The sequence below is a fragment of the Corvus hawaiiensis genome, chromosome 21, assembly GCF_020740725.1.
Source record: "Corvus hawaiiensis isolate bCorHaw1 chromosome 21, bCorHaw1.pri.cur, whole genome shotgun sequence".
NCBI classification, from domain to species: Eukaryota; Metazoa; Chordata; class Aves; order Passeriformes; family Corvidae; genus Corvus; species Corvus hawaiiensis.
In genome coordinates this window covers 1,535,236-1,562,677 of record NC_063233.1, presented here as the reverse complement: position 1 = coordinate 1,562,677, position 27,442 = coordinate 1,535,236, and the positions used below count along the sequence as shown (strand labels likewise).

At 44.9% G+C, this 27,442-nt stretch overlaps 2 protein-coding genes across 13 annotated transcripts in view; one reads left to right on the top strand and one right to left on the bottom strand.

Moving 5' to 3' along the window:
* Positions 1 to 25,103, bottom strand: part of LOC125336690 (spermatid perinuclear RNA binding protein) — a 60,081-nt gene extending 34,978 nt beyond the window's left edge. For 6 of the 10 annotated variants that reach the window (XM_048325614.1, XM_048325615.1, XM_048325610.1 and 3 more), the window contains exons 1-2: positions 24,657 to 24,722; positions 2,431 to 2,606 (exon numbers count right to left, since the gene is read on the bottom strand). In XM_048325614.1, coding sequence (XP_048181571.1) covers positions 2,431 to 2,433 — 3 coding nt within the window. In that variant the 5' untranslated portion in view covers positions 2,434 to 2,606; positions 24,657 to 24,722. Of the gene's footprint in view, positions 1 to 2,430; positions 2,607 to 9,150; positions 9,416 to 24,656; positions 24,723 to 25,080 lie in introns of those variants that run through there. The other 4 variants (XM_048325612.1, XM_048325613.1, XM_048325609.1 and 1 more) reach the window with 3 other exon arrangements.
* Positions 25,094 to 27,442, top strand: part of CRB2 (crumbs cell polarity complex component 2) — a 57,477-nt gene continuing 55,128 nt past the window's right edge. Inside the window, exon 1 of one of the 3 annotated variants that reach the window (XM_048325597.1) lies at positions 25,094 to 25,112. The gene's annotated coding sequence lies outside the window, so the exon portion shown is untranslated. Of the gene's footprint in view, positions 25,113 to 25,458; positions 25,854 to 27,442 lie in introns of those variants that run through there. The other 2 variants (XM_048325594.1, XM_048325595.1) reach the window with 2 other exon arrangements.

The window sequence follows — 27,442 nt, the reverse complement described above, 5'->3', positions numbered from 1 at the left end:
ACCCCTGAGTTTCATTTCCAGATTCATTAAGTGTCTCTGACTTCCCTCCTCCTTTCACTTGCTTGGTTATTTACATTAACCCTTCCAAGTCAGTGAGAAATCATTCAGAGCTTATCTTGCTGAGCGACCTCATGGGGATCCAAGCTGTGAGCAACAGCACCGAAAGGAAGAGGGGCTGCCCTACCCTGGGATACCTGCAGGGATTAAGGCATTCCTGAATTTCAGAGATCTTTGTTGGCTTGTGGCAGCCTACAGCAGTTGGATAGCTTGGAGCAAAGGGAAGAGCTAGGGTCCTGATCCCAAAAGGTAACCTTGTGTCAAGGCAGGGAAATTCACAACATGAGCATCCCGGGGGGGGGAGCAGACTGGGCATAGCATGTGGAAAGGAGGGCGGGCAAGGAGAGATGATTCCTATTTTGCAAAAGGCATTGATACTCTCGAAACGCAACTTTGCATATTCTCTAAGTGCTGAGTGCAGCCACCTCTCCTCTGGTTATGTCAGGGACAACAGCAGCACACCTTGAACAGGCAGTCAAAGAGCCAATCCCTCATGGGTTTGCTGCTGCTGCAGATGAAGTCACAGGCAGTACAGAACTGTGAGAGGCTCAGCAACTGCACAGGGATTTACAAAGGCATGAATGAAGATGAGAATAAAGATAAATAGTAAGAGACTGAAATTTCTGTTTTAAAAACATTCAAATGAATAGGAAGAGATTAGAGTGCTAATTTAAAAAGTCTGCAGTGAAACTCAGAGTCCTGAGTGATACTGCTGAGGGAGGTAAACTTCACTGGTTGGGTAACCTGTGCTAGGAAGTTTTGGGTTTGCTGCAGACTATTCAGGTGAGACTTTTTTGATTTAAACAGTGCCCCAGACCAGCTGTGATCATAGCACAGGCCTGTGGCAAGAGCAGCAATAGGTCTTGGTCTCTATAGACACATCAGTCACTGCTGAAAGCCTCCCAGAACCTGGAATCACCAACCGAACCCCTCTGTTCCTCCCACACTTTAAGCACCTTAATTGGGTGTAATTTTCACCCCTATTTCATGGGTTTGTAGCTGTATCCACTCCTAAGGACGCAATGGGCCTTTGAACAACCTCAGAGGCCTCTGGGCTGGATCCTTATTAAGGATCTGTCCACGATTTCCTGGTTTATTGCACTCTCTGTGTCTCTACCATTGAAGGTCATGACATCATTCCCTTCCTAATTTTTGTGTTCCTACCCAGATGGATAATTTGGGCAGTAACAATTCATCTGTCAGGGGCCGGTTTTATCCCCTGCAGTTTGATAGGCTGCAAAACACTTCCAGGAGGTCCCTCTTGTGGTTATCCACAACATGGATACAGGCGGAGCTGCAGGGAAACAGCCGAGCTACATTTAACAATTCACCCACCATCTTTTACCTTACAAAATGTCAGTTGCAACAGTGGGACAGAAACAAATTGGTAACTCCTAATTATGAGACACGTTTTCTTTTCTAATGAAGAGGGGCTGACAAGATCAATTCCTCATTACAATTCAGGGCGAAAAGAATGACAAAGTGGGACACTGTTTAAAATACATTAACAACTCTGCTTTGTAAGGTGTTCTTTTCCCCTTTCACTCTGCAACTGACAAAAGTCTAGGTTTAAGTCTTTTTTGTAAATACAAATATGAACATACAGCCTACCAGCAGCAACCAGCCACACAAACATTAGCAACTGTACTTAAAATTTACTGCATTTATTCTTATTTCCATTCTCTCAGTAATAACCTTAGAGGACTTAAAAATACGTAAGTATGCTTAAACGGCTCTCCACTCATATTGTTCAGGAACTGAGTAGGTTTATTGCCTTTTTGTGAACACATTTTCAGAATCTCACCATCACAATACTTCATATTTGCTCACCTTTACAAATCTCACATCTCAGGCATTTCTAATTTGCAGCCAAACCCAGGCAGATGAGAAGTGACTCTTCACTTAAACAATACACACCAGGTATATTTGGCTACACACGTTTCATCTACACTGTTACAAAGTGTGCACAGAGGCACCATCAATCACAGACACATGGATGTGAATAATCAAAACTTGCTTTTGTGAGGTAGAGGTGGAAGGGGAGTGTGAGCATTTGGTAATGAAATCTGCAAGTTCAAGGTCACTGATGCTGTTTGCTACAGCCTGCTAATGCCAGTTTTATTAGAAAACCTTATGAGCATCCCTTCGTTCGTTTTTAATAATTCATGTACTGCAGGCTCACAAGAACACTCTCTGGCTTTAAGAGGCTGACAATACATCAAACCTCACTTGCTTTGCTCAAAGCACACATTACCATCCCTCAGTTAGTGCAAGGTCAGAAAATCCCCTCTGTTGGGTTTGATCAGGCCCCATGCAAGCCTGGCAGCAGAAAACACTTTCAATGCACCCCTGTGAAAGACAACAAATACCTACCATGGTTTGTTAGTGTTTCAGCTCTCTCTCCCTCCCTTTCTCTTTTTCCCTCCTCCTTGGTGTCTTTGCTAAGCACTGTTTTGCCTGACAGAACCTCTTCATAAGCCTCTCAGTCCCTTGACAGCTCAAGAGTTCATGCAGCCAAGGTGCTCTGGGAGTCACTTTCTCTAATTCACCTGCAAAAAGAGAGAAACAACTTGAAACCAGCAGTGATGGCGTGTTGATTCCAGAAGTGCTGGATGCAGCACATGAGGCAAACCACTGATCAGAGCACACCAGCTTCCAGATGGGACAGTCAGTGATCCATTTATAGCTGAGCAAACAGATGTCACTATGGAAAGCAACTTTTTATGATGTGCCCACACACATGTAACGACTTTCCCGTGCCAGTTAGAGCTGATCCCAGAGAAGTTTGTCAACCACCTGGCAATCCCAGTTTCTGGGATGAGGATGACAGGAAATCCAACATGGCAAACACGGTCTATGTGAAACCAGCTCAAGAAGTCTCTATTTTAGTGTCACATGCATGTTAGGAATAAGACACACTACATTTAATTACCAAAAAGTAATTCTCTGTGGAAATCCTCAGTGCAGCCCTCGATCCTGTGTCAGATGCTGCACAAGAACCAAGGCTTCAGGTTGCAATAACTGCAGGTTGTTATTTAAAGACAGACAAGCACATTCTAACAAACTGCAGACGTCAGACTTGCGAGGAGCTGAAATCACCCACACCCCCTGTGCTGCCCATGCACTGCCTTTCCCAGCACACAGCATGGAAAAGATCCTTCAAGAGCAGCCTTCCTGTACTAAACTGGGAAACAACACCAGCACTGGCAGCATAAAACTGCAAAGAAATGCTCTATGAGAGAGAAGAGCAGAATAACAGAGCAGGTAATGTGAGAGAGGGAAGCATAAACTCACTGCACAGCAAGACACTCCAGTCCTTGCAGAAAATTCCTGTTTTCCTTTCACTACACATATCGTTGCATCAGCTCTCCAACAACGTTTTGAAGCAATTGGAAACCCAGTCAGTAAATTTCTGCAGATTGACACACACACACTAAAATGTTTTCCTTTTCTCCTGTATGCTGACCCCCCTTCTCCAGCAATGCCTTGCATATTGTGTGTCAGAGAAGCCTGACATTGTTAGAGATTAAAAGCATGTTTGGCAACAGCACAGGGATAGGTGAGATGATTTGAAAGCTGAGGAGATACTTAAACCTGTGATGTGACAGGGAATAATTAAAATGTTGCATCCCACAGAGATTTGAATGTGACAGGGGAAAAGGTAACGAGATCTCGCTTCCCTGTTTCCCTAGTTAGGAAGAAATTAAGCATGTTTACAGGACCAGTAGCTTTGGCAGCAAGGGCCTGATAGTTGTTTGTATGTCACACCACTGAATTTAGGATGTAGAACTGGGTAAAACAAAAAGCCAGACAAGAACACTGTGCAGGGGCCTGTCTGTTCCAGCAGCTGAAAATGCCAAGGAAGAAACCCCAAGAGAGTTAAGTGCAGTCATACTAAAAATACTTGGGAAAAGCAAGCTAATGAAAACCCTGACTGACCCCACTTCTCATCACAGAGGTTCTGTGCCCACCAAGGTGTATTAACACTCTACCAAATTGCTTCCCAGAAGCAATCAAGGAAGGGGATGTTCTTTCTCTTAAGAGATCCTGGAAGTCAGACAGGGGCAGCTGGGAGGAAAACTAAGCAAAGATCACTGCTTTGGCAGTATTTATTTTGCGAGCTAGTCATAAGCTCCTCCACGCTCAACAGCCTTTCACCATCTCCAGAACCAGCCATACTCTTTACAAGGTTGCTCTGCTTTTTAATAATACTAACTTGAGTCAGCAAATAGCAAACTAGAGAGAGTTTTATGAGACACATTTCTAGATAATGTATTTCAAATTATTTCTCTCCAAACTGAATTTCAGCTATCTTCACCTACTCTTCTTCCCTGTCACTCCCACATTTCACATTTTTGGTTTGTTATCTTCTCTGGTAGCTGTAACTTGGCAATTTCAGGCAGAGAGAAGGGCACTGGAATGTGTTGCTGACTTCAGCATATGCCCAGTACAATGTCTCCAGACTCCAGCAACACTCCAGCCCAGCCTCCTTCCCAAGACTACTGCAAGCTGTTGCTTATCAGCTCGCCCAGGCTGTGGCAAGCAGATGGACAGAGATAGCTGGCTGAGCAAGTTCTGGTGCTCAGTAAGTGCTGAGCAGGCTGCTGTCTAGAGGGCAAGTCTGCGAGAGCCGCCCAAGCTCTGGAAACACACTCCTCAGGGCAGCCCTGGCTGTGCCGGGTGCTTCCCAGGGTTCTTGGAAAATCCAAAACAGGCTGGAAATGAATGTGTCACAGCCACAATGGGGGTAATCTCTTCTGGGCTGATGAAGTGAAAACACCACCACCTCTCCATACCCTGCCTTAGCAGGCAGTGACCTGTTTTCTTGCTTTCAAGACAGGTTAAGTTTTCAGTGACAAGTAAAGGTTGTTGGATGAAGGTATTTATGAACCCTGTCTTACCTGCCCTTTTTTTCAGCAGTGCGTGGCTGAAGTCAAGGCACAGACAGATGAATTACAAAGGGATCTTTATTATACAAATCAGAAAGCTGGAAAAAAATCCTGAAAATTGAGTTGAAGCTGATACATGATGTCTTCCAAGTCATTAACATCCTACGAATATTTCAGAAACACGCATAGGAGTGAAACCCTAATTTAGTTCAGACTTTGAGAGAACATTTTCAACAAAAGCACTAAACAGGAGAGAGTTTACTATAAAAGTGCAGACACAATATACAGAATAAAGTACATTTGACAGCACACAGAATTAAATTAAGGAAAACCAAAATCAAATCTGCTCCAACCATATGGACTAAGGCAGCATAACATAGCTCAGCACCAAATACATCAGAAAGCATTATGTGAAGTGAGCAGCAATTCCATAAATCCAACAGCCTCATTCCACTACCAGACTATAGCAGGAGATTTGTTCCTGCATCCTCAGGGAAGTAACAGCTGATGCCCAGATTAAAAAGCACAATATTTAAATGTGTGGCTGTCTTACCTAGGGGCAGCCACCCACACTTGCAAGAAAACTTGTACAGGAAGCTCCTTGCACCACCGAGAGCTTGGTGACCTTGAAAAAGTCACTTCTGCTCTGCATCGTGTGCCCCTAAAGTGTAAAACAAGAGTAAATAATCTCTGTCTCCAAACCAGGTCACAGCGGAGCCAAGCAGAGTCTGCAGTGTGGTTTAAAATCACTGGGGATTTGACACATTAGAAATGTTATTAAAACACCATGACACTGTAGCAACTTCCATTAAACATCCCATCCTTCACAGAGGAAGTTTATGCTTTGGCTCAAGACAAACAAAAAGAATTTCAGATGAGGCTTTTGTAGTAGGAGATATTCCTCCATCTGCAGCTGCATTCCCAGGGGACAGACAGTTAAACAGCCGGGGGTGATGAATATGCTCAGCTACCTCTGAGTGCCTTCGAACAGAGAAGTGAAAAGGCAGGAGAAACAGGTACTTGCATTCCATGGGGACTGAAATACCAGAATTAGGGTGCTCTGAACCTCTAGAAAGGAGATATGAACTGTGTCTGGCACCCCAGTATCCCCTTGCAGCAGCGCCTTGCACAGAAGTGTTACTGGTGCAACAGAGAAGAGGAAATTGGGGTCACTGGACACCAGAGCTCCAAACCCCTCACTTCAGTGAGCTGCTCTTCAGGCTCCTGGCCAGGCCAAGTAGAACACCATGAAAATTGGTTTTAAATGCTCCATCAAGAAGGCACACGCTAACAGTTACTCAGCTGAAGCATTAAAAACACCCTCCACCTTCTGAATCTACCCTGACACCAGTATCTGCCCAGGAGAACTGCAGTTTGCAGTGTGCAGCACCCCAAGAGCAGACAGAGTTTATACTGACAGGGCAGCAAGAACAACAGAGGTTGCTAATAACAAAGCAATGAGTATCTAACACAGCCCGAGGTGTATCAGACACAGTAACAGAAAATAACTGGAATTTATACAATTTTTTGTTACTTTCAAAAGTCAGAATGAGAGTCTTGCAACTTCAAATTGGAAGTTTATTTTAGCCTCTGCTTTGCATTCAGGAGACAGGTAATTTTTCATCACACCACACAAAGTGCTGCTGAAAATATGTTGTGTTTTTCTGCAGTATAATTTTATTGCTGGCCTTCTGCCAAGAGTCTTTCTGGCAGCATCTCCCACAGTTGGAAACTGTGTATCTGGGTCAGAAAAGACAAGCCGCTTTTCAGAACAGCTCAATACATTTGGCAGAGATGCTGATATTGTAATTGAACTCTTTCAGCAACTCTCTTTATGATGTACCCAGACACCAAACAAAACAAGATCTGCAGTGTTGATTGATGTCAAAATAACTGACAGAGAAATATCAAAATAGTTTTCCCTCATGCTAAAAGTATCAACAAACTGGGGGGAACAGATAAGAAATACAATTCATGAGGATTCAGAGAGGAGCACAGGGCAGAGAAATCTGCAAAATATGACTGACCTGTGCCTTGTGCAGATATTCACTATTTAAAATCCCAGCTCCTTGTATGGAACTTCCTCCTTCCCCACTACACGAAGAGAAATCCTGGCCACTCAGAGCCCCAGCAGCATTCTGGAAAGCAGTGCCCTGTAACACTGGGACACATTTAACAAGGCTCAGACTGCTTCCAACAGTATGCTCATCATCCGATTTCACCTGGAGACTGTGTATTCATAGGAGTTGTATTATTTCCCATGTAATGCATTTCCTGGCAAAGTTGCATCTGGGATAACCTTTAGAAGGCTGGAATTTTCCATCCAAATGAACAATTACAAAGCAACGCTATAGTTAGAAGCTGAAAAGGTACTTCCTCTGGCAAACTCTTATACTTCATACAACAAATACTTGAGTCTGGGATTACTTCTGCCTGTTCAGCTCTCATAATATTTCAAGCAAAGGCTGCTGTGCTTGAAGATTTCTCAGGAGCAGGCCCTGCCAGGCAGCCCCCACACCCAGCTTTAACTGCCAAAGACAGGGTAGGCACAAACTTGATAACCAGATCTGGATCCACAGCACCTGTAACCATCAGAATGGAGGAATCAAAGTCACCTTCCAGGGTCCAGAGCTCTGACAATGCTCACAGTGCAAGGAAAACAGCTGCCCACTTGTCAGCATGCAGGAAGCTACTGGAGAGCTCCTGGAGAGAATCCATCTGTGCCAAGGCGCAGATGGAGAACCTGGGGACCCTCGAGTCAGAGATGCAACTGAAAATCAGTGAACACATGGACTCCCCTCCACTGTGGAGGAAGGAATGGAAAAAGAGCCAAAAGAAATCACACTGGTACAGTAATTAAAGAAGTTGAAGAATCAAAGGCAAGCAACTGCTTAATCTAAATTAATGCATTAAGGTAAAGGAAACAGGGATGTGCAGAGTGTAGCTCATATTTTTAGCTCCTGGAAAGAAGGTGAAAAGATGGTCTAGGGGGAAATCATTACCAGCCTAACAGGAAGGTTAAAAAAGGAACAACAGAGGCACTGTGTGAGCACATAAGCAATCATTTGAAGAAAAAAATGCTCTATTTTAGATAGAATCACACCATCCAGTCTCAGAAAGAAATAGACATTAGTAGAAATAACTGCAGCTATTGAATTGTAATGTGTAAGAAAAATAACAGTTTTGGAAAGACTATAAATCCTCCATAGGGATTGAACCTACTACAGACTCCTGATGACAGGAAGGTACTCGCCACACTCACCAGGTGGTCTTCAGAGCAGCACCCCAGCTGCAGACCTCGAGGTATTTTTTACATAGATCTTCCTCTAGATTTTTATCTGGCTTCACATTCCCTGAAACCTGCACGACCCCCAGCACAGCCAGAGCTACAGAGGGGCTCTAATGAATTTATTTTGAAATTGCCTTCACCTTCTGCTATGGGTGTCAAGGTGCACGACGGACAAGAGACACACCAAGTGCAAAAAGCTTTAAAAACTGACTGCTGACACTTAAATAACAAACTGACACATAAACAGTTTAATGTTTTTCCTATTCAACCAGTCAGAAATATGCAAAACTGAATTGCCTGCAAAATTGAGCACTGCAGAAAACAAAATATCTTAAAGGGTGCATTTCTTGGCAGGTGTCTTAAATAAAAAGTCACAGATTAGATAATACACAAATAATGAATAGCAAAGTATTCATTTGAGACAAGGTAGAATCACCACTGGATTCTCAACATCTGTGAAACACTGAACTGATTTGTGACTTGAGACACCCTAATGTTGCATTCCTGCTTTCCTGGCTAAAGTGGTGAATGGAAACATGAAGGTACTCTGCAGTCATAATGTGACATCCACACTCAAAATCATCTGAAATTCTTAACTCAGACTGCATTCATTTGCAGTTGAAGAATTAACTAAATTAATAACAGGATTACATTACACTGAAATGACACTCACCATCTGCAATGTCATTTCCCCAGAGACAGAGCTGGTTTAAGCAAAATTCTGGATCTATGCCTGAAATGACATCACATTCTCCAAAAGAGAATCACAGTTCTACCTCCTCCACCCAGTTTGTGCCATGCTGGGTCCTCACTACCCCAGCCCTGTCCTGCATCACATCCCAGCACAAAAGCCTTGCACATCTCCAAACTCCCAGACACTCCCCACATCCCTGGATTTGTGAGCACTGCCTTTACCTGCAAGGCTCTTGCTGGTCCAGAAGCCACCACGGGAAGCAGCCACGATGTTGAGGAGATTCAGAACAGGGACATCCCTTCCCCAGCACCCTTCAGCTTCACCAAAATAGCTGCAATGCCCCAGTTTCTTTGCTGCTGTGATTCATATCCCATAGAATATGGGATTCTGCAGGTGGACTCAAGCTGCAGCCCAGCGACTCAGTCGGGATGGGGGAACTGCCGCCAAGGAGGCAAAGGTACACACATGGAGAAGGCTGGAAAGCATGGCATTCCCTCTGCGTTGGCAAGAAGTAAAATAAAATTTCAACAAAAAGAGAGAGGCTGGAGCCCAAACTGTCCTACAGTAACACTGGATCTGCTTGTGTTGGTGGTTTGCATCAGTTCCATGAGGCAACAGCCAAACACTTTGGCTCTACTGTCTGTCCCCTGCTCTGCAGCCCAGGCTAATGCATATCCTGGGAATCAGTAAGAGGACAGAGAAAAGCAACATAGATTCTAAAGCTCTGGTTATAAACAAAGCAAATTTAGTAATTCTTACAAATAACATAATGCAAATACGTCTTTGAGAGTTGCGTTTTCCCAGTGTTTACATGAAGTGTCAAAGCATAAAGAAGTTTTTAAGAATAAATGCTCTCCTTCTGACTAAAATTCCAGCAACCCTCAACGGTGAAGTTTAAGGAAGTTTCTCCCCAGAATTTCTTCCCTGATGTCAATCATACAGACCCTGTGTTTTCAGTGTTGCAAACCCCCCCGGTTACTGTGCCCAGCTGCCTTTCAGCCAGTTTAAACATTCATGACTCTCCCCTGAAATGCATTTTCTAGTATGTCAGTCTTGCTGCCTCAGTGACCTTTTTTTTTTTTTTTTTTTTTTTAATTAAGGAGAGAAGATTTAAAAGGATTTGGAATAGAAGATTACTAGACTCTGTGAGTATTGTGTAAAAAGCTCTTGTGCTCCCAGCCAGTGCACATGCTCCGTCAGACTTTTCCCATGTTTTAGTTCCACTCTGACTCCTGAACAAGTTCAAGTTAATTTTATACTTCCTGACTAATTGGTGGTTTTGTCAAAGAACACGTTGTCAGAGGTTCTGGGTTACTAAAAGCTTAAGATTTTAAGTGTTTTTTCTTGCCATATCTTGCCCATCCAACCACGTTATTTTAAGTTTGATTCAGTGTCACAACACACAGTGCCACAGAAAGGTCTGAAACAGAATTTGTAACTAAAATCTTGGGCTGTTTAGGGAACAAAATTAGCTCTTTTGAAACCCTTCAGAACCCAGCACCCCTTCAACAGAGAGCAAAGGGGTTTCTCTCTGGGGAAGGGTACCCTGGCTGCCATCCATTTTCAGCCTCAGAACACAATTATTTACTTCAAATGCACGATAACCCTACCAAAAGATTTGAATTAGGTTACTTAGGCATGAAAGCTAGCAACGATATCCATCAAAGTAAAACACCACGCCAGCCTGAGACAGCAGAGAAAGATCTGTCATTTGTGACCCGAGTCCACCATCTGCCTTGGACAAGATCTTGTAGTAGAAAGTCCCAGCTTGGCTAAGAGGAAGAAAAAGAGCCACAAACATATTTAGAGATTTACAAAATTAATAAATAAAAATAAAAGTCCTATTTCCCTGGAAAGCCATGAATCCAAAAATATTTTAAATTGGCTCAATCCAGCATCCTCTTGCCTCAGCAGATCTCCATCGCACGCATGTGCTGTCATACCTGCCAACTTCACTTGCAAAACTCATCTATTATTCCTCTCTCCAGTTCACACGGCACAGCACAGCCATGGAAATGAAAAAAAGGATGACTTTAGCAGGGACCATCAGTGGTGGAAATGCTTAGTTTGTAGACCACAAGCTAGGTTACAAGATTAATTTCTCAGCATAAGTTCTGTCCATCAGTCTTACACTGAGGAACATCCTGAGATGAGTAATGAATTCCACGGTCTTTTGTTTGCTTATTTTTAATAGGTCATTGAAATTTTTTAAAAAATTAGTTAAATTAGGCATCTGCAATACTGTATTCTCCAGTATCTTTGGAGAACACAACTGTGCTAAGTAATTGATCTCCAACTTGAGAAGTTATAGTCAATTTTTTTTTTATCTTTTGAATTTCAAATAAAATCTGGGGGGAGAAACAGGAGCTCTCAGGATAAATGTACCAGTCCCAGGTGGATGGCATTTTTAAGACCACAGACACAACTTTGCTGGTTTGGCCTCTTTCTTTACATTTCCTACAGGGCTATGAATTAGTTTAATTTCTCCCTATAGATAATGATGTCATCTCCATTGTGCCACTCACAAGAACACGAAAGATGCTTCCAGCTCTTCATTTGCTAAAGAAGCTTCCTCAGTCTTCGCATTCTCCACCAGACATCACATCCCGTCCTCCCACTAGCACCAAGCAACAAATCTCTGAACAGCAAAACAGGATCAACATCTTGGAGGCACCACACATGCCAGGAGCCCCAGGAAGTCCCTTGTTCAGTGAGTTTGGGCAGGTTAATAACACCACAGCCAGGCTGGCACAGGGGAGTGTGGCGCAGCTGCTGCAGCTCCTGGAGCAGGAGCAAATCGCAGTTTCTCCGGGAGGAGCACACAGCCTCGCCAATCAATACCAGCATTCAAAGTGCTCTCAGCCTTGCAGGGACATCAGTCCACAACAACAGAACTCTCTCCCCAAAGCTCCTTTCATACACTAGAGTTGCTAAAAGTAACACTTGGAATTACTGTCCAGGGAAAGACTAGAGAAAAACAATCAAAGTTAGTTTATTTTGGGCCATTAGCTGCAGGTTGTGTCTGGCCACTTCAGTTCCCCTGATAACAGGAAACCTGCTGTGCCTAAATGCAACACTGATGGGGTTTATTTTATTTCTCAAAAGAAGTTGCACTTGGGAAGCCACAACCTGTCAGGGTAGGAGAGCACACAGTTCCTGATGCAGAGGCAGGATCAAAACCAGGATTAGAAACCAGCTGCTACACAGACTGAGGGTGTTCTCCTCAGGTGGGCAGTGAGACAGAAACCCTTTCATCCCTCAGTCCAAATTAGGGTGTAAATATTTTTATTGCCTGCTTAGCCACCTTTGGAAATCTGTATCCATGTCAACACCACCATTATATTGAATTCTGCTCTTGTCAGCACAAAAAACCTGCCTGGTTTTCAGTCCAAAACTATACTTTTAGTGATATAAGAGTGTCGATCATAATGCCATCAATCTATCTTATTCCACAGTTCAAACACAATTCATCTCTATAACTTGACACTTGTGTTAGTGAAAAAAATCCTTTTTAAAAAGAAAATACATAAATGCTTTGTGCACTGAAAGAGCATTTGGTTCTGCTGGTTTATGAGTTCTTCACTTGCACAGCTTCTCTGTTGTGGAAACAAAAGTCCTTGTATTGGGCTTTCTCAGTGGTATTTGCAACCTCCTACACTTGCTGTAACAGGGTGTTCAGAAACAGGTCTTACTGGCCTGGGAAAGTTTATCCATTATTTATTTACTGCAGAAATACATTGAAGAAAACAGTAACAAGGTAAAAGAACATTCTTGCAAAGGCTTGTTGCTGGTTTTGACAGAAACAAAGAGTAATTAAACCTAGCTAACACCTTTTCACTGAGCATTTTGCTCTAAAGCATTTATAACTCACACACTGCAGGACCAGGAACAGAACAGCAGAACCAGAACAGTGCAGCACTGTCAACACAAGGAAAGGCTGTCCCTGAAATTCAGTGGACAAATATTACCAGGCAATTTCATGCTTTACCAACGCAAAATCCAGAAGTTAAATTCAGAAGCATGATTTCTGCAGACACTCATATGTTTCTGTTCTAAATTTTCTAGAATTTGCAAATTAGAACTTGGGAGACTCTAAAGTAACCCAGCACATGTCTTGTGCAGTCCAAATCGTGGTCTGTCCTATTACTCTGCAAAACTATTAGGGAAAAAAATCCTGCCTTTCACCACGTGGTTTCAGACAAATGACAGTGACATTCCATTTATCTCTGTGCTAAGAACGAAACTTAAGTACTGTTTTTTCCTCTTGGAATATTGCCATGGAAGTTAAAAGGTAATAGAGGAACCAATGTCCTCCCCACTGAAGGATAAGCACAGTTTGGTGAATAACACCACTCACAGAACTGCGGCCCAAGTGGTTGTGGCCATTTTTTCCCATTTACCATGGGGAGAATATATTGCATTTCTAAACTGATCTCATTCCTAAATACTGCAGTGAGATATCAAAGCATGCAGGTGTCACCAAGCTGCTTTGTGGAACTAGCAAACCCTGCAAAGTATCTGCAGCCGCTCAAGAAGGTTTTTTTTCAACACTAGGAACAGTAAATTGAATGAAACAGCTCAGAGGTAACAAACCAAAAAAATCTTGAAAATTACTTCTCTATCTCCCAGTAACCAGACAGTACTGCCCACCCTCCCTTTGCTAACCTGGGGGAGATGGCAACCTGGACTTTACAAGAGACTGAAAAAACATTACTCAGTCTTTTCTATTTTGATTGCAGTTATCAAGTTTCAGTGTACTTTTATTAGCAAAAAACCCAAAAGCAGACCTTAGATACACACACAAGCATTTCACAACTCTTCAAACATCACTTCTCTAATTGCTGTGAAAGGTGTAAATGTTGTGCTGTTTGCATGGAGAAGAGACCCCACTGCCCAAAAATTCAAGTGACTTGCCCAGTGCCACAGTAACTCAGTGGTAGCACTTGGAACAGTGTAAGTTATTCATTTACTACACACACCCAGCATGGAGCATCCTCTTCCCCCTTTCTAGCTTTCCACCTCCTTAGGCTTCATTAATTTAATTTGAACAGACACTGCATTCCTGGCTGCTCTTGTTATTCAATCTCTCTTGCAGGATCATGGGTTCCTCACAGGTCAGCTTGGCAAACTGTCAGAGGAAACGCTCCACAACCATTACCTGTCCATTCATGAGAGTCAAATTAGCAATTCAATATCTGAATATGGCATGATTAAACTCAGGAACCTAATTCACAACGTGTCCTACTTTCAGGCATCAAATTTTTTGAGCCTGTGCTCTTTTGAAAGTCAAACTGATGAGGACTCAGGAACCTTGTGTCTTTTTCAAAAGAGAACAATGGAGCCCCTCTTTTGTCAGGCAGCAGGACACACACAGTCTGTTCTCAGGAAGAACAGGAGCCAAAAAACAAGAACACTTCAGAACACTAGCGAGGGACCTGAGCTTTTCTGCAAGATAAGGGGAAGCTTTGCAGCCCCGCTCTGTAGAGCAGCCAGCTCCTCAGCACCGAGCACTCTGCACACCACATTCCAGCACATCATTTGGCTTTGAAGAAAAAACCCAAAGGCTCTCTTTGCCACTTGGTTTTTCTAAAGCTCCAGCTGACATAGGAGCAAGCTGTGGAGAATAAGGGAGTTTATTCTTCTCTCTCTTAAAAAACCAACAAAATAATCAACTAGTCAAAACCCAGCTTTCACATTAGATATTGGGTGACCATCTAAAACACCCAAAACCAGATGTAAAGGATGGAAGGTCTGAGAGCATCTCTCTTACAAATCAGAAAAACCATTGGGAACTCCCAGATGACCAGGAGTGCCCCTATCGTTGCTTCCCCTGCCTGCACCCAAACCACAGCCCTCAAACAACATCCCTTCAGTCTGCTCCACACTGAGCTCCAGCCATCCAACAGCAGTTTGTAACTCCTGTGAGTTCATTCAGGATGGTTACTTTGATTTTTTCAGGAGATATTTCAAACTTTGCTACAATATTGTCAGCTGGAAAGGACCTACATCGATCACCTAGTCCCACTGTTAACAAGAGGAGCACAAATAATGAAAGCAGAGCAAGAGAAAGAAGGGAGAGGGGAAGTACAGTAAATCCTGAACTCCTCAGCTCTCCGCCAAAATTCAGTCTTCTATAGACTGTGCATGAGACTTGCTACTGTGTTGTGTGATGAGGGCAAAGAGAACTCATTGAGACAAGGTGCACCTGCTAAAACTGGCACTAAAACCAGGCAGCTACTGCAACAGTGGTGCCCAGCACCAACAGAAAGCAAGTCTTTGTTCTTCTGGCACAAGAGGACTCCTTTACTGTGAGTACCACATACAGATCAAACATTTATAAGCAAAAGAAAAGAACCTAGCCAAGGGATTTGTATTAAAATAAAGATTGCAGATCGCAGTGTGAAAGGAAACAGGGAACGTACCAGTGAGGCCCATGCCCAGCCACGTTCTCCCCGAGCAGTCCTTCCTCTGAAGGAGAACTGCAAGGAGACAGCCTGAGCCAACAGTTTCTACAGCAGCTGCAGAAGCACCAGTTCAATGATATTCAAACCCTGCAGTAACTGCAGAAGCATCAGTAAATGGATACTCCAGAAGGAACATTTGACAGTTTCTCCTGGACTCCCTTTGCCTCCCTGGGCAATCCATTGATCCCTATCAGCTTAGTTCAACTCTGGAATTGCCCATTTCTCTGCAAATGCTTCTGAATCCTCTTTACCCCTAATATTCTTTCAGCACACTTGCTCCCCTTCAAAACTTCGTGAAACAGCCACCAGAGAAAGTTTTGTAGAGACAGTGCTGGAAGGATGAGTGTCCTTTCCTGCAAGGGAAAGACCAATGCATCCGAGCGTGGTGCTGCTGCAACTCCTCACAGAGGGTGGAATGCTGTTATGACAGTGGCACTGGGCTGCAGCTGCACCACTAAAAGCACACTTGGAAGCATCTCAAGGGGAATCAAAACAGAGGCCAGATACCACCCAACTGCACAGAAAGAGCAGATCCATTTGTAACGTGGCTATTTTAACACTAATGCAGAAGCCATATTAAGGAACACAGACTATTTCACCTAAGAATTGGCATTTACTGAAGGATGCTTAGGGCAGGACATCTCTTATTCCCTTTTTAAGAATCTGCTGTAATAAATCACAGCACCTCAACAGTCACAGCTTCATAAGTTCCATATTGCAAGAGTTTTTCCTTTAAAGTCTGCAGTGTTACTTTGGATCACACTGAAACTTGGTATGAAGCTCAGGCTCCTGACCCACAGCAAAAAGTTAAACAAAACTGCTCGTTTGTTTTTAAAAAGGTCAGGAGGTTTCAGTTTCAGGCTTCTCAGTGTTTGGGGTATCTACAGTCACAACTCAGGGACATTCAGTATTCAACCCCTCTGCAAAGAATGGGCTTTGACACCTGTCAAAAATGCACTTTGTAAACTGCTCTCTTTTATTAGTTTACTACTAATAAGGCCACATCCACAAAACCAGGTTTTTGGTCAAGAGATCACTACTTACATAATACTGACTCCCAACTACCTGCTTTAAAAAATATCCTTTATCTCCTGGGCTAACAAAAGGAAAGTTACTAAATTCCCCCAAAAGATAAAGCAGACCATATGAAAATATTCAATGTAAAAGACAATCTCATTCCCACACTAATGGTAGGAGAAAAGAAACATAAAGGCAAAAGTATTTTGTTTTTATCTTCATGCCTTTTACCACGATTGATCCAGATCGCACCATCACTATTGTGACTGTGACAGTTGTTACTTCTAAAATATGAAGTACTATGAAATCTAAAGTGGAAAAGCATCTTATAAGTTGCTAAAGTATAAGCATGCAAAGATGACTTCTGGATCAAATATATTCCACAGCAGGCTAGTTTTGAAGGAATAAAGACTAGACTACAGTTCCAGACAACCATCTTTTAAAATTTAAAAAGTTTTTTATTTAGCAACTATGAACAGTGTCAGGTTCCACAAAATTTGCTAAGACTGAAAATTCAACCAAATTTTTAAAATTGTCAAAAAGCCCCCAGTTACAGGAGGTTCTTATGTGCCTCCAAGGTGGGAGTCATGATTCTTTTCTCTTACACAAATTTAGACAACTGTGTTCTCTCTTCAGCCTTCTGGCCATCTGTAGAGATGAGGAGGTGTGTACAGATGTGGGCTCAGAGCAGAACAAGCTACTTCTCTGAGCTCATATTTTTGGCAGTCACCAATTTCACCCTCACCCACCAGAAGCAAAGAAGTTATCAGTTTTGTCTCCCCCCCCACTTTCCCAGTATTTGCCTTTCTTCCTGGCTTTTCTAGAACACTTGTCACCATATTTACCAGAATACATTTCTTACTGGTTTTAAAATAACAGTTTTTGTGAGACAGGAAAACATTTCAGATCTTTATAGGGGGAACCTGAGACATGAAGAAATGAAATTGTGTGGTAAGTCAGTGGCAGAACCCGAAAAGGGGCCAAATGCTGCCCTAATCAATACTTGCAGGTTAATTACCAGACATTCTTCACTGGAACACAGTGTTGCTCAGTGCCTGCTGTTGAAGAGTTTCACCCATTTCCAGTTTTGGAAGGAGCGCTCCCAGTTCTCCTACGTCCCATCCCTGCTTACCACACACTGCAGTTCAGCCCCGGTGATGCTCTTTAGGGTCACCCAAATGGCACAGCTGAGCACTTTAAAGGAACAGATTAAGTCTCTGCATGATTGAAGACTTGGGCAGCATGACTGGGTAACCAAAGAAGCCCTAATCTATTTGCCAAGTCCAATTACCTAGACATCGAATCAAGAGATCATGAAGCATTAGGACACAGAGTAACTGCTCACCAAACAGTTTAAGCTCTCTGAAAAGATGACAGTCACTAAGAGCCTATGACATGGAAAAGGCATCCTTCAAAGCAGAGGTGGGGAGAAATCAGTTCTTGGACATTTATGTTTTCCCTTTATCTTCTGTTGAGCTATACCAGCTGTTAGAGCAAAGGGGAAGAGATTGTGATTGGAAGAGCAGTAGAAATCCAAATGTTCTGAGTCTCTGTATCTGTTTCCTTGAAATCCTGTCAAGTATCCTACTTGGAGATCCATGTTCTCTACTTGTTCCATCATACCACAGCCCCCAGCTTTCCAGTGGCTGCGTCTATTCTCCAGTACTTCACTCCCTGGAGTCACAGCCTGTACACCTACAGCTCCCCCTTCTATTCCAGAGGTTCTTCCATTACAGCAAATCCCTCCAGATTGTCACATAAGACACAGCAATCAGGCAGAGCAGAAAAGATAAAGTAGAAAAGCACAAGGAGGGTCACAGAGCAAACTCAGCCCCCATACCTGGAGACAAAGAACAAGTTTCTATACGCAAAGACCTGCCCCTTTCAGCACATCTGTATCAAAACCAGGAATAAATTACTAGCTGTTCTCCTTGTCTTCATACTGGGATATGGCTGTCTTCAGCCAGCCCCAGCATCAGTCACACCTGTCAGAACATCACACAGCTGCCTCAGCTGGGAAAACCAGCCACGCAGGTTGGGCCACTGCCACCATGGCCAGGGAATGAACATCACATAAATAGCTGTTATGTGCATTCAGCTTCAAAACTGATTAAACCTGCGTTAGTCGGCACTTCCACGTTCACTGATGTTATTTGTTTTATGGTTAACAAAAACATCCGCAGCCCAGTCCCATGGACCTTACCCACACAGGGTGCCACCACTGGACCCTTGATGATCATGCTCCGAACTCTATCAGAAACACAGCACCAGCTGACTGCCATGGGGCAGCTAACTCAAGTGCCTTTTATTCTCTCTTTAATACAAGTTGTAATTTGTTTGTTGAATGGATCTATTCATACTGTCCTGACTGCAGGCCTTTACCCAGTCTCCAGGTGATGTGTTTGGTCCAACTGATCAGTGTCTTGCTAAGCAGGCTGTAAAAAGACCTTGTAAATCAAACACCTTTATTCAGGTATATACCAGCTGGCAATTTTAAAACATCACCTGTTTCAACAATGGCACCTAAATTCAGTGGAGCGCAGCATGTCAGCTTGTTTCCTGCTGAATTTTGTACAGTCTCTTTAGCAAGCAAGATATCATATTTATGATTTCATGTCAGTTCATGTTATGAAGAGAGATACCATGTTTATGGAGAGGGTTAAATTGGGAACCATGCTTTGCCTGCTACACCGTAACCAAAAAACACGAAAGCCCTACAACAAGCGAAGAAAATTTTTATGCCTCCTTCAAGATCAACCATGACTTACCATAATCCTGTTATGGGACCTTTAAAATAGAGACTAAAAAGGATGTATTAATTTCACAATGTCCGTGGAATTATGGTAAACCATTTTTTGGCAGAATCTTGCTGGAAGGAATTAGGTGCTGTGTGCCCAAAAAGCCCCTGCCCACAGCCTCAGGCCTCCTCAGCCTCTCGAGGGAGTGTTTTGCCAAAGCTCATTTCTGGAAGCACAAACCAGCTACACAGGGGTTGTGGGGTTTCCCACACACCTGTGGGCTGTGCCAGCCTTTCCACAGGGCATATCCTGATGGCTGAGAAGTGAGATTAGGGAACATCTGGTTTAGGGTCATTATCAACTCAGTCCAATAGCTCCGGAGGGACATTTCCCCGTGGAACATCATCCCTGTGGCTCAGAGAATACTAAAGACTCTTGAGGGCCCAACACTTAAGATGCTGTGCCAACACTCCAGTCTCCTGTGTTGCAAGTCAAACAAGAAATGTGTTCAGTCAAAGTGTCCTCCCTCCCAAGAATCAGAAGAAAAAGAGAAAAGTACAAGGCCTTAAACTCAGCCTGCCCTTTTCTGCTCCTACTGGGGGGCAATTTCTATGGGGCAACACTAGTTTCTCACCATTGAGTTCATTTACTCCCAAGCCAAATGCCAAGTTCTCCTTCAAATGAATTCTGGTTTATAAGATTTCTTCAAGTTTTGTGACATCTCACAGCTACCCACGAGTAAGACTGTTCTTCCCAACCAGATACTCAAACATTAAATTTTTCAATAAAGACAATTTAAACTAAATGCACAAAAAGAACAAGAAACAGCAAAATTTAATTTACTGGCATAGCCATACACACCCCAATTTTATTTTCTTTTTAAGCATACAATTAAGGGTAATTTAATTCCCCTGTGTAGGCATTACTTGAAAGAGAAACATTATTGTAAGAAGATCTCAGTACTGTTGGTACACAAACCTTACGACAGATAAATTAGACCTTAGGAAAACAGCATATAATTTACATTTTGTTATGTCAATCACCAGTAGCATCTTAGGGCTCTTAAATAGCACACCAAACCACAACGTAAGGGAACTAATGTAAATCAACACATGTGGCAGGATCACTTAAGTTTCCACAATCCAAAAGATCCCTAAAGTGGATTTCATAAGATTATTGCTCTTCAACCTCCACTTACACCTTTAAGTTACCAGCAGGTTATGACAATATTTTACTACAGACAAGTCATAAAGTTTTGCATAGTTATAGAAAAATCAACGACATAAGACCACAAGGGCATAGGGTTTACTAATTAATTCCTGGTCTTTATTACTTGAGAAGCCAATGGGCAGATGTGCAGGTGGCCCAGAGATACAGCAGCCTGGCTCAGCTGCATGGAAAATCCAGCCTTGGGTTAGTCCCAGAGTTCTTGGGTTTAGCAGCGGAGGAAGGACAGAGCAGCCCAGGGCCATGCTTTACATACCCTTCACCAACAGCAGAACAAATGACATACCCTGAATTTGTTCTGGGGCTTCTATAGCCAGCACCTCGTCCACATTCTGACACTGCACAGGAAATGAGCGGAAAGGTCAGGATGTGCATTGCAAAGCAGAACTAGGAGCACAAGGCAACAGACCAACGGGGAGTGGGCTCCAAGAATTCTGTCCCCTCCTATTCCATGATGACCAGAGTGAGAGGACCAGAACATAAGGTAATATAGCTACAAATAAAGTCTAAAAATCCAAAGTGCAAGATGTTTACTCACTTATATCATTCATAAGAATTCCTCTGCAGCTTTTTTTTAAGGGACATGAATTGAGGTTTTCAAAGAAGTTAAATAGGAACACTGTCCCTCTGTGAGCTGACACAGACACAAACTGTGACACTGCTTTCTGTCATCAGTGCTCAGTGAAAAACTTGCACATAAGAAGGAAAAACTACACAAGTGCCAAGAACTGCAGAAGTACAACTGGAAAAAATACTGTCTTCGGCCTTGTCGCTTGTAACAATTACTGCTTTTAACAAAAGATACCAGTAATAGCTTTCAGGTAAGGCTTCTCCCTCCTTAAACATCAAGTACAAAGTTTCTGTTTGTCAAATCACGCTGCAAGTACAACAAACGTTGTCAAACTATGGTTTCTACAGAAGGGTTTGAGACTTGCATTCTTCTGCTCTTTAAATCTCTAACACTTTTTTCATATTGCTTTAAACAAGAATTTTCCTTTTGATTTCCTCACTGCAGCATATTCAGTAGCAAAGCAATCTTCACTTGCCAATACTGCTGGGCTACAGCAAATCCAGCACACCGCACCAGCCAAGTGCTCCTCATGTGGCTGATCTCAGAAAAGTCCTCGCTCTCCCCACCCCAGTACAAAGTAAGGTGCAGACCCCAACATGCTGAAATCTGCTGTTGGCACGGTGAGAGGCACCATAAACCCAAACTCAGCAAGAGCTGGAGGTGAGCCCAAGGAGGTGCAGACAGACCCTCTGCATCCTCATCCCCCCAGCATCTCCCTCAGCAGCCAGAACATCCCAGGACCTCCCTCCCACCTGCCCCAAGCGCTCCCCTCACCCAGCCCAGTCTGTAAAATACACAAACTGCCACTGTTCTACCATTTCCATACTTATACTTCGACAGATTGGCCACTTCTAGGTGTATGTACCTCACCCCAGCCCAGGACAGACTTCCATGTTTTAACAGACACCTCACCAAGCATGTTCACGGTGGCTTTTCACACACTCAGAAGCTTGTTAACCAGCCAGAACCTTTCCCTCTCCCCCTTTCCAGCCATGGATATGCTCTTCAAAGACCTCTATTTACATGCCAAGCTACAAAGCAATGTGGAAAAACTGCAGCTTTTATGATTCTACAGTGAGCTTTTTCACAACATGAAGCAGCTTCTTAGACTACTTTTTTTTTTACATTTTTTTTATTTCCAAACAAGATTTCACAGTTCAAAAAAAAAAAAATCTCAGTCCACCCACAGGCTTTTGAGGAACGTTAACAGAGGGGCTTCAAAAGAAGAGAGCTCTGTGACCTTAAGCATTGCATTCTGAATGAACATCCACGGAAAAATGGTGTACAAGTCAGAAACAAGGGTCACCAAAACCCACATATCCACCAGAGTTTAAGCTACTTCTCTCATGTTTAGGCCTGGCATGGCTTGCCTTATGCCATCTTCTGTTGTACCTTTCCAACTGCTTCCTGTCTTCTCATTTACTCTGAACCTTTGGTTTGAAATCAGCTGTCTGAAATTCCTTCCAGGACAAACTGCAAAGCTGGATTTGGTCACTTCCTCAGCAACATTGCTACCAGTTAGTTACCCCTGGGGCTCCCCCAACCCCAACGCACAAGTATTTCTACATGGAATCTTTCTCCAGTTCCCCAAGAAATCAGGTCCTAGATTTCCACCTCATGTGTAGCCTGTCAACCACACAGAGCAAGAACTGGTGCTTTATCAGCATCTTCTTTGTGCAGAGATGAAAAATACTGCCAATAGTTCAGCCGAAACAACGAGTCTGGATGAACAGCCTGTGCAAATAAAGCCCCTTTATAAAACTGGGACTAACCAAACTAGCAAGACTAAAGATTCTCTTCAAACGACAAATGCCAAGGCAGCACCAGACTGGCACCATCAATCATGGGATTCTGAGGAACAGAGAACTGAAAACATTAAACCCTCGCTATTAGCCATCCTACCCGCTCTTCTCCACATCTCTCCCTGCTTTCTACACAACGTGAAGCAAAGGAAAATGGTTGGAAAGCTTCAGACAGAAGAAAATTATACATGCCAAGAACTTCCAGAGACAAGTCTAACTTCCTAAAAATGACCAGGAATTAAGGAGAAGCTACAGCCAGCTGCAGTTTGCTGACACAAATTTCTCCTTCCTCTCTACACTGGCAGGAAATAACTACAACCCAGCTTGTACACCTTCCATGGAAGAGGTGGGCTGGTTAAATTCTTGGAAAACGCTTTTGCTCTTCAGAGACTGAACAACGACCTTGAGCAAATACAGGAATACAGCAATGCAACCTCTCCAGAGACACTGCCAGGCCTTCCTCTCTTCCCATTCCAAAAGTTTTGTTTTAAGGCCTCCCCTCCAAGTAGACAGCACTGCTCCATACTCCTTCCTTCCTTCCTCTCTGCCACCACTGCTGCTTCCTTTGGGTCTCAAAAATGGTTACCATGTCTTTAAAAATCAAAGGAAACTAGACTAAGTTTGCAAACAGTCCTTTCTTCTCCATTCTTTCTAAAGATGTTAAAGTATTCTGCATGAATGGAGGAAATTATTTTAATTTTCTGTCTTTACCCTAGAAGGCCAGGCTTCAAATGTTTGCTAGAACACACAACTATTTTAATTTAAGTTAAATAGCCCAGCTATTTTAATTAACTTACAGTTTCATAAACATGTTTTGGAACTGGACATCTGAAATATTCCTGACAATAATCCCCACTTAATTCTTTCTTTGTTTTAACCACACTTAGCATTTCTGAGCTGTCACGACAAAGTACAATAAAACTTTTTAAAACTGTTAACAAACTAGAGGACACGAATATAGAAAAAAATTAATTCCAACATATCTAGGACCCCCCATGTTATAAGTTTTCTCTTCTGCCATACCCTGTGCAGGAGCCGCTTGGAATGCTCCACTGTTCTTTCTGTAAATCACAAGGCACCATTTTCAGAGCCACGTAAATAAATAATAAGACATTTAGCCAGATAATGCATTTTTCTACTTTGACTCAAAACTCAAGTTTTGCTGTACTCGGTGGCAGGCATGTGACTCCCTGGTTATCCCTTTCACGCTCTCACTTCCAGAAGGAATAGTAGGTTAATGATTACAAAATCCAGTGCAAAGCAAATACAGAATGAAAGAGGAAAAAAAACCCAAACAAACCATGGACCATAACACTGATGAGTGTGCTCAGAGCCAGGAGGAGCCTGCCCGGGGCCCGGAGGGAGGCGGCTGCCCCGCGGGGCCGGGGCGCGGAGGGCGCTGCACCGACCGCGCCGGAGCGAACTTCGGGCCGAGCCCCGGCGGGAGCCGCCCAGCGCAGCGCAGCGCAGCCCGCACCTGGCCGGGACCGCCCGGGGACACCGCGCACACCGGGCCGGCTGCGCCCCAGCCCCGCCGCCACCTGCGCGCCCCGCGGACAGGTATCGCGCCCCGCCGACAGGTGCGCGCCCCACGAGCAAGTAACGCGCCCCGCCGCCGGCGGAGGGGCGGCCGCCCGCGCATGGCGCCGCCGAGCCCCTCACCCCTCCCCGCCGAGCCCCTCACCCCTCCCCGCCGCCCCCGCCCGCGGCCCCTCGGGGCGCGGAGCCCTCCCGCCCCACCGCGCCCCTCCGCGCGCGCAGCAGCGCCCCCCCCCCCCCCCCGCGCCGCCCCCCGCGCCGTGTCCTGCCCTTGCCTCCTGCCCGCAGTGCCCGGTGCAGTGGGAGGAGCGGTGCCCGGGGACGGGCCGCCCGCCGCCCCGACCCCTCCCCGCCGCCCGCCCTCCTCACCCCGCTCGGCGCCGGCCCCGGCGCTACCCCGCGGCCCCGTCCCGGCTCCGCGGCCCCGTCCGGCTCCTCCGGCTCCGCAGCGCCGAGCGGGGCTGCGCACGTGACCGCGCCCCGCGCCCCCATAGGCTGCGGCTGCCGGGCAACGCGCGCCCGCCCCTTCCCTGCACCTGAGAGCGCCCTACGCCAACTGCGTACGGGGCGCCGCGCCGCCCTGCGCCAGCTCCGTAGCGCCACGGACCCTGTCGTTTCCTGCAGGCCGGCGCAGCCTTACGGAATCGACGTAGGGCGGCTCGGCCCCGCGCGACTCCCCACCTGCGGCCGCTGCTCCCCGCGCAGCCCGCGCGGTCCCACCTTTCGCCTGGGGAGCGGCGCTGCTGCTCGGAGCGCGCCGCGGCCGCGCGGGACGGGAGCGGCCGAGCCGCACCTGGAAACGCCGCTTGCGTAGAGCCCCGAGAGGTCGGTGTGTGTTACGGACTCTCCGTAATGTCGTCAGCGCGAGCGCCGCACCTGAGGGCTCCCGCTGCGCAAACGGCGTAGGCGCGAGCGTGCCGGGCGCAGAGTGCGCAGCGCTGAGGGCGGGGGCCGGGCAGGTGTGTGAGGGCAGGGCCGGGCCGGCCCCGGTCGCGCTCGGAGCTCCGCGGCGGGCACCGGCAACGGGGCGGCCCCGGCCCTGCGACGGCCCCGGCCACGAGCGTGAATAGCGCCGGCAGCCTCGGCCCCGCCGGCTGAGGGGGGCGCCGGGCGGGCCCGGGGGTAGGGCTGAGGGGAGGGGGCCAGGGCAGGGGTGCGGCAGGGCCTCGGCCCCTCACGCAGCGCGCGGCCTTGGTGGGATTAATATCCCGCTGCCAAATCCGAAGCAGTGCAGAAAGAGCAGGTTCCTAAATTGAGTTGGGGAATAGGGATTCCATGTGAGCGGTTGAGCTCCTTGTTGGCTCCTCAGTGGCTGAGGACAAATCAAGGCATCTTCATGCTGTGTTTGGGCAGGTTGGGCTCCACAAGGAGTGTGGTGGTCAATGATTTCCACCTTTCTCTTCTAGAAATCAAGACTAATGGGTTTAGTTTTAAGCTCCCTGCAATAATTCTTCCCAGTCCCAGACAGGTGGCTGTTGTAGATGGGCACTGCAGTGGAGGTGGAGAGAGCTCCCGAAGCTGATGTTCATCGCACTCCAGAGCAGCCCTGACAAGCAGAACCTTTAGGTATGAGGAGAGAGTTGAGTCTGACGGGATTTTCTTTCTTCTTTGTATGTGTGTTACATAGAACAGTTATAGAACTTCATAATCCTTCAGCATTCCATGTGCTCCAACACTTCAATGGCCAATATAGTCACTTGAGTGCTTCAAAATTTCTGCCAGATTTTCTAGGTTAAGTGCCTTTTCGAACTCAGCTTTCAGCATGCAAATGCATGGCAATCGTATTCAATATCACTTTTTATACTTTTCAAAACTGATTTTATACAGGCTGTGAAGATGAAAGACTGCTGACTGGGGAGCTCTATTCCAAAATAATCAGTACACAACGTGCTGTGCTGAAGCAGCCCCTGAGGGGACTTTGGCCAAAGGCTGTAGGATCAGGAGATTTGTGGTGCTGAAGTGAAACAGTAACTTTCATTCAAAAGAGTGACTTCAGCGTTAGAGTGGAAGTAGAAAGCACGTGTGCATTAATAACTTTACATGTAGGAAGAGGTCCACCTTGTTCCAATTAGACTTACATTTTGTATACTGCTTTGCAAGCCTGTGGCTGAAGTGTCACCCTGGTTCTGAACAGTCAGACATTGCTCTGCCTTTGTAACAGACTTTTATCTTGTCCTGTTTGAGGATTGAAAGGAGAAACAAATATGAGGAATCTCAGTTACTGCTTTCATGTCTCAAATTGAGAGATTTCAAAGCAATGAATGAATTTATCCAAATCTCCTGTGTGACCTTAAAATATTAGTGTGGGCCTTGAAAAGAGGCAGAAGATAATAGCTGGAAATCAAGGACTGGTCCAAGGACTCAGTGTGAGAACGGTTTTATTTGATATTGATTGCATCAAATAGAGACACAGCACACATACAGCCTGGAGAAAGGATGCTGGGGGGGATGGCAGGATGGGAAGGGGCAGCTTCCCATCCCAGTGAAATGAATGGCTGTGCAGGGCAGCTGGAAACGTAGTGAGGAGGGAAAAATCTGCAAGAGATGGCACCTCAGGTAATGAAGTTATTGCAGAGGTAGAAGAAATGTTTTCAGCTGTGGTCTGAGTGAAATCTTGAATTTTTCTGTTGAGTTCTCCCTTGGGCTAATGATTTGCCAAGGGCAGAAACACAGAGGAAAGGGGATTGATGGATTAATTTAGAGTACAGGGGATTGGAAGAGCTTTGGCACTGCAGTACAAGGATATACATTTAACAAGGAAAAGAACATCTGAGGCTTGGAAAAGAAGTTAACATCTGTCTTTAGGCTTCGTGGAATAAAAAGGAAGAAAATTGAATTTATAGCTCTAAGTATAGTCAATAAAGTATGGGGATTGAACTGTGCCAAAAGCAACATGGAATTAAGAGTTACCTTGATGAAAGTTGAAGTAATTAATGATAACTGTGCTCTTTCTTGGGACAAAATACTGGCATAGAAAAAATTATTTTTTAAAATGTATAACGACAATGGAAATAATGTGTGTTTCCTACAGATTTTTTCATAGAAATAGTTCAGACATTGTCATGTGTTCTTGAATGTCACCTGCATCCCTGAGACAAACAAGGGGCCCTCTACAAGACGTTGCTGGTGGGTGCCAGTGTTAAGGTTGGAGTGAG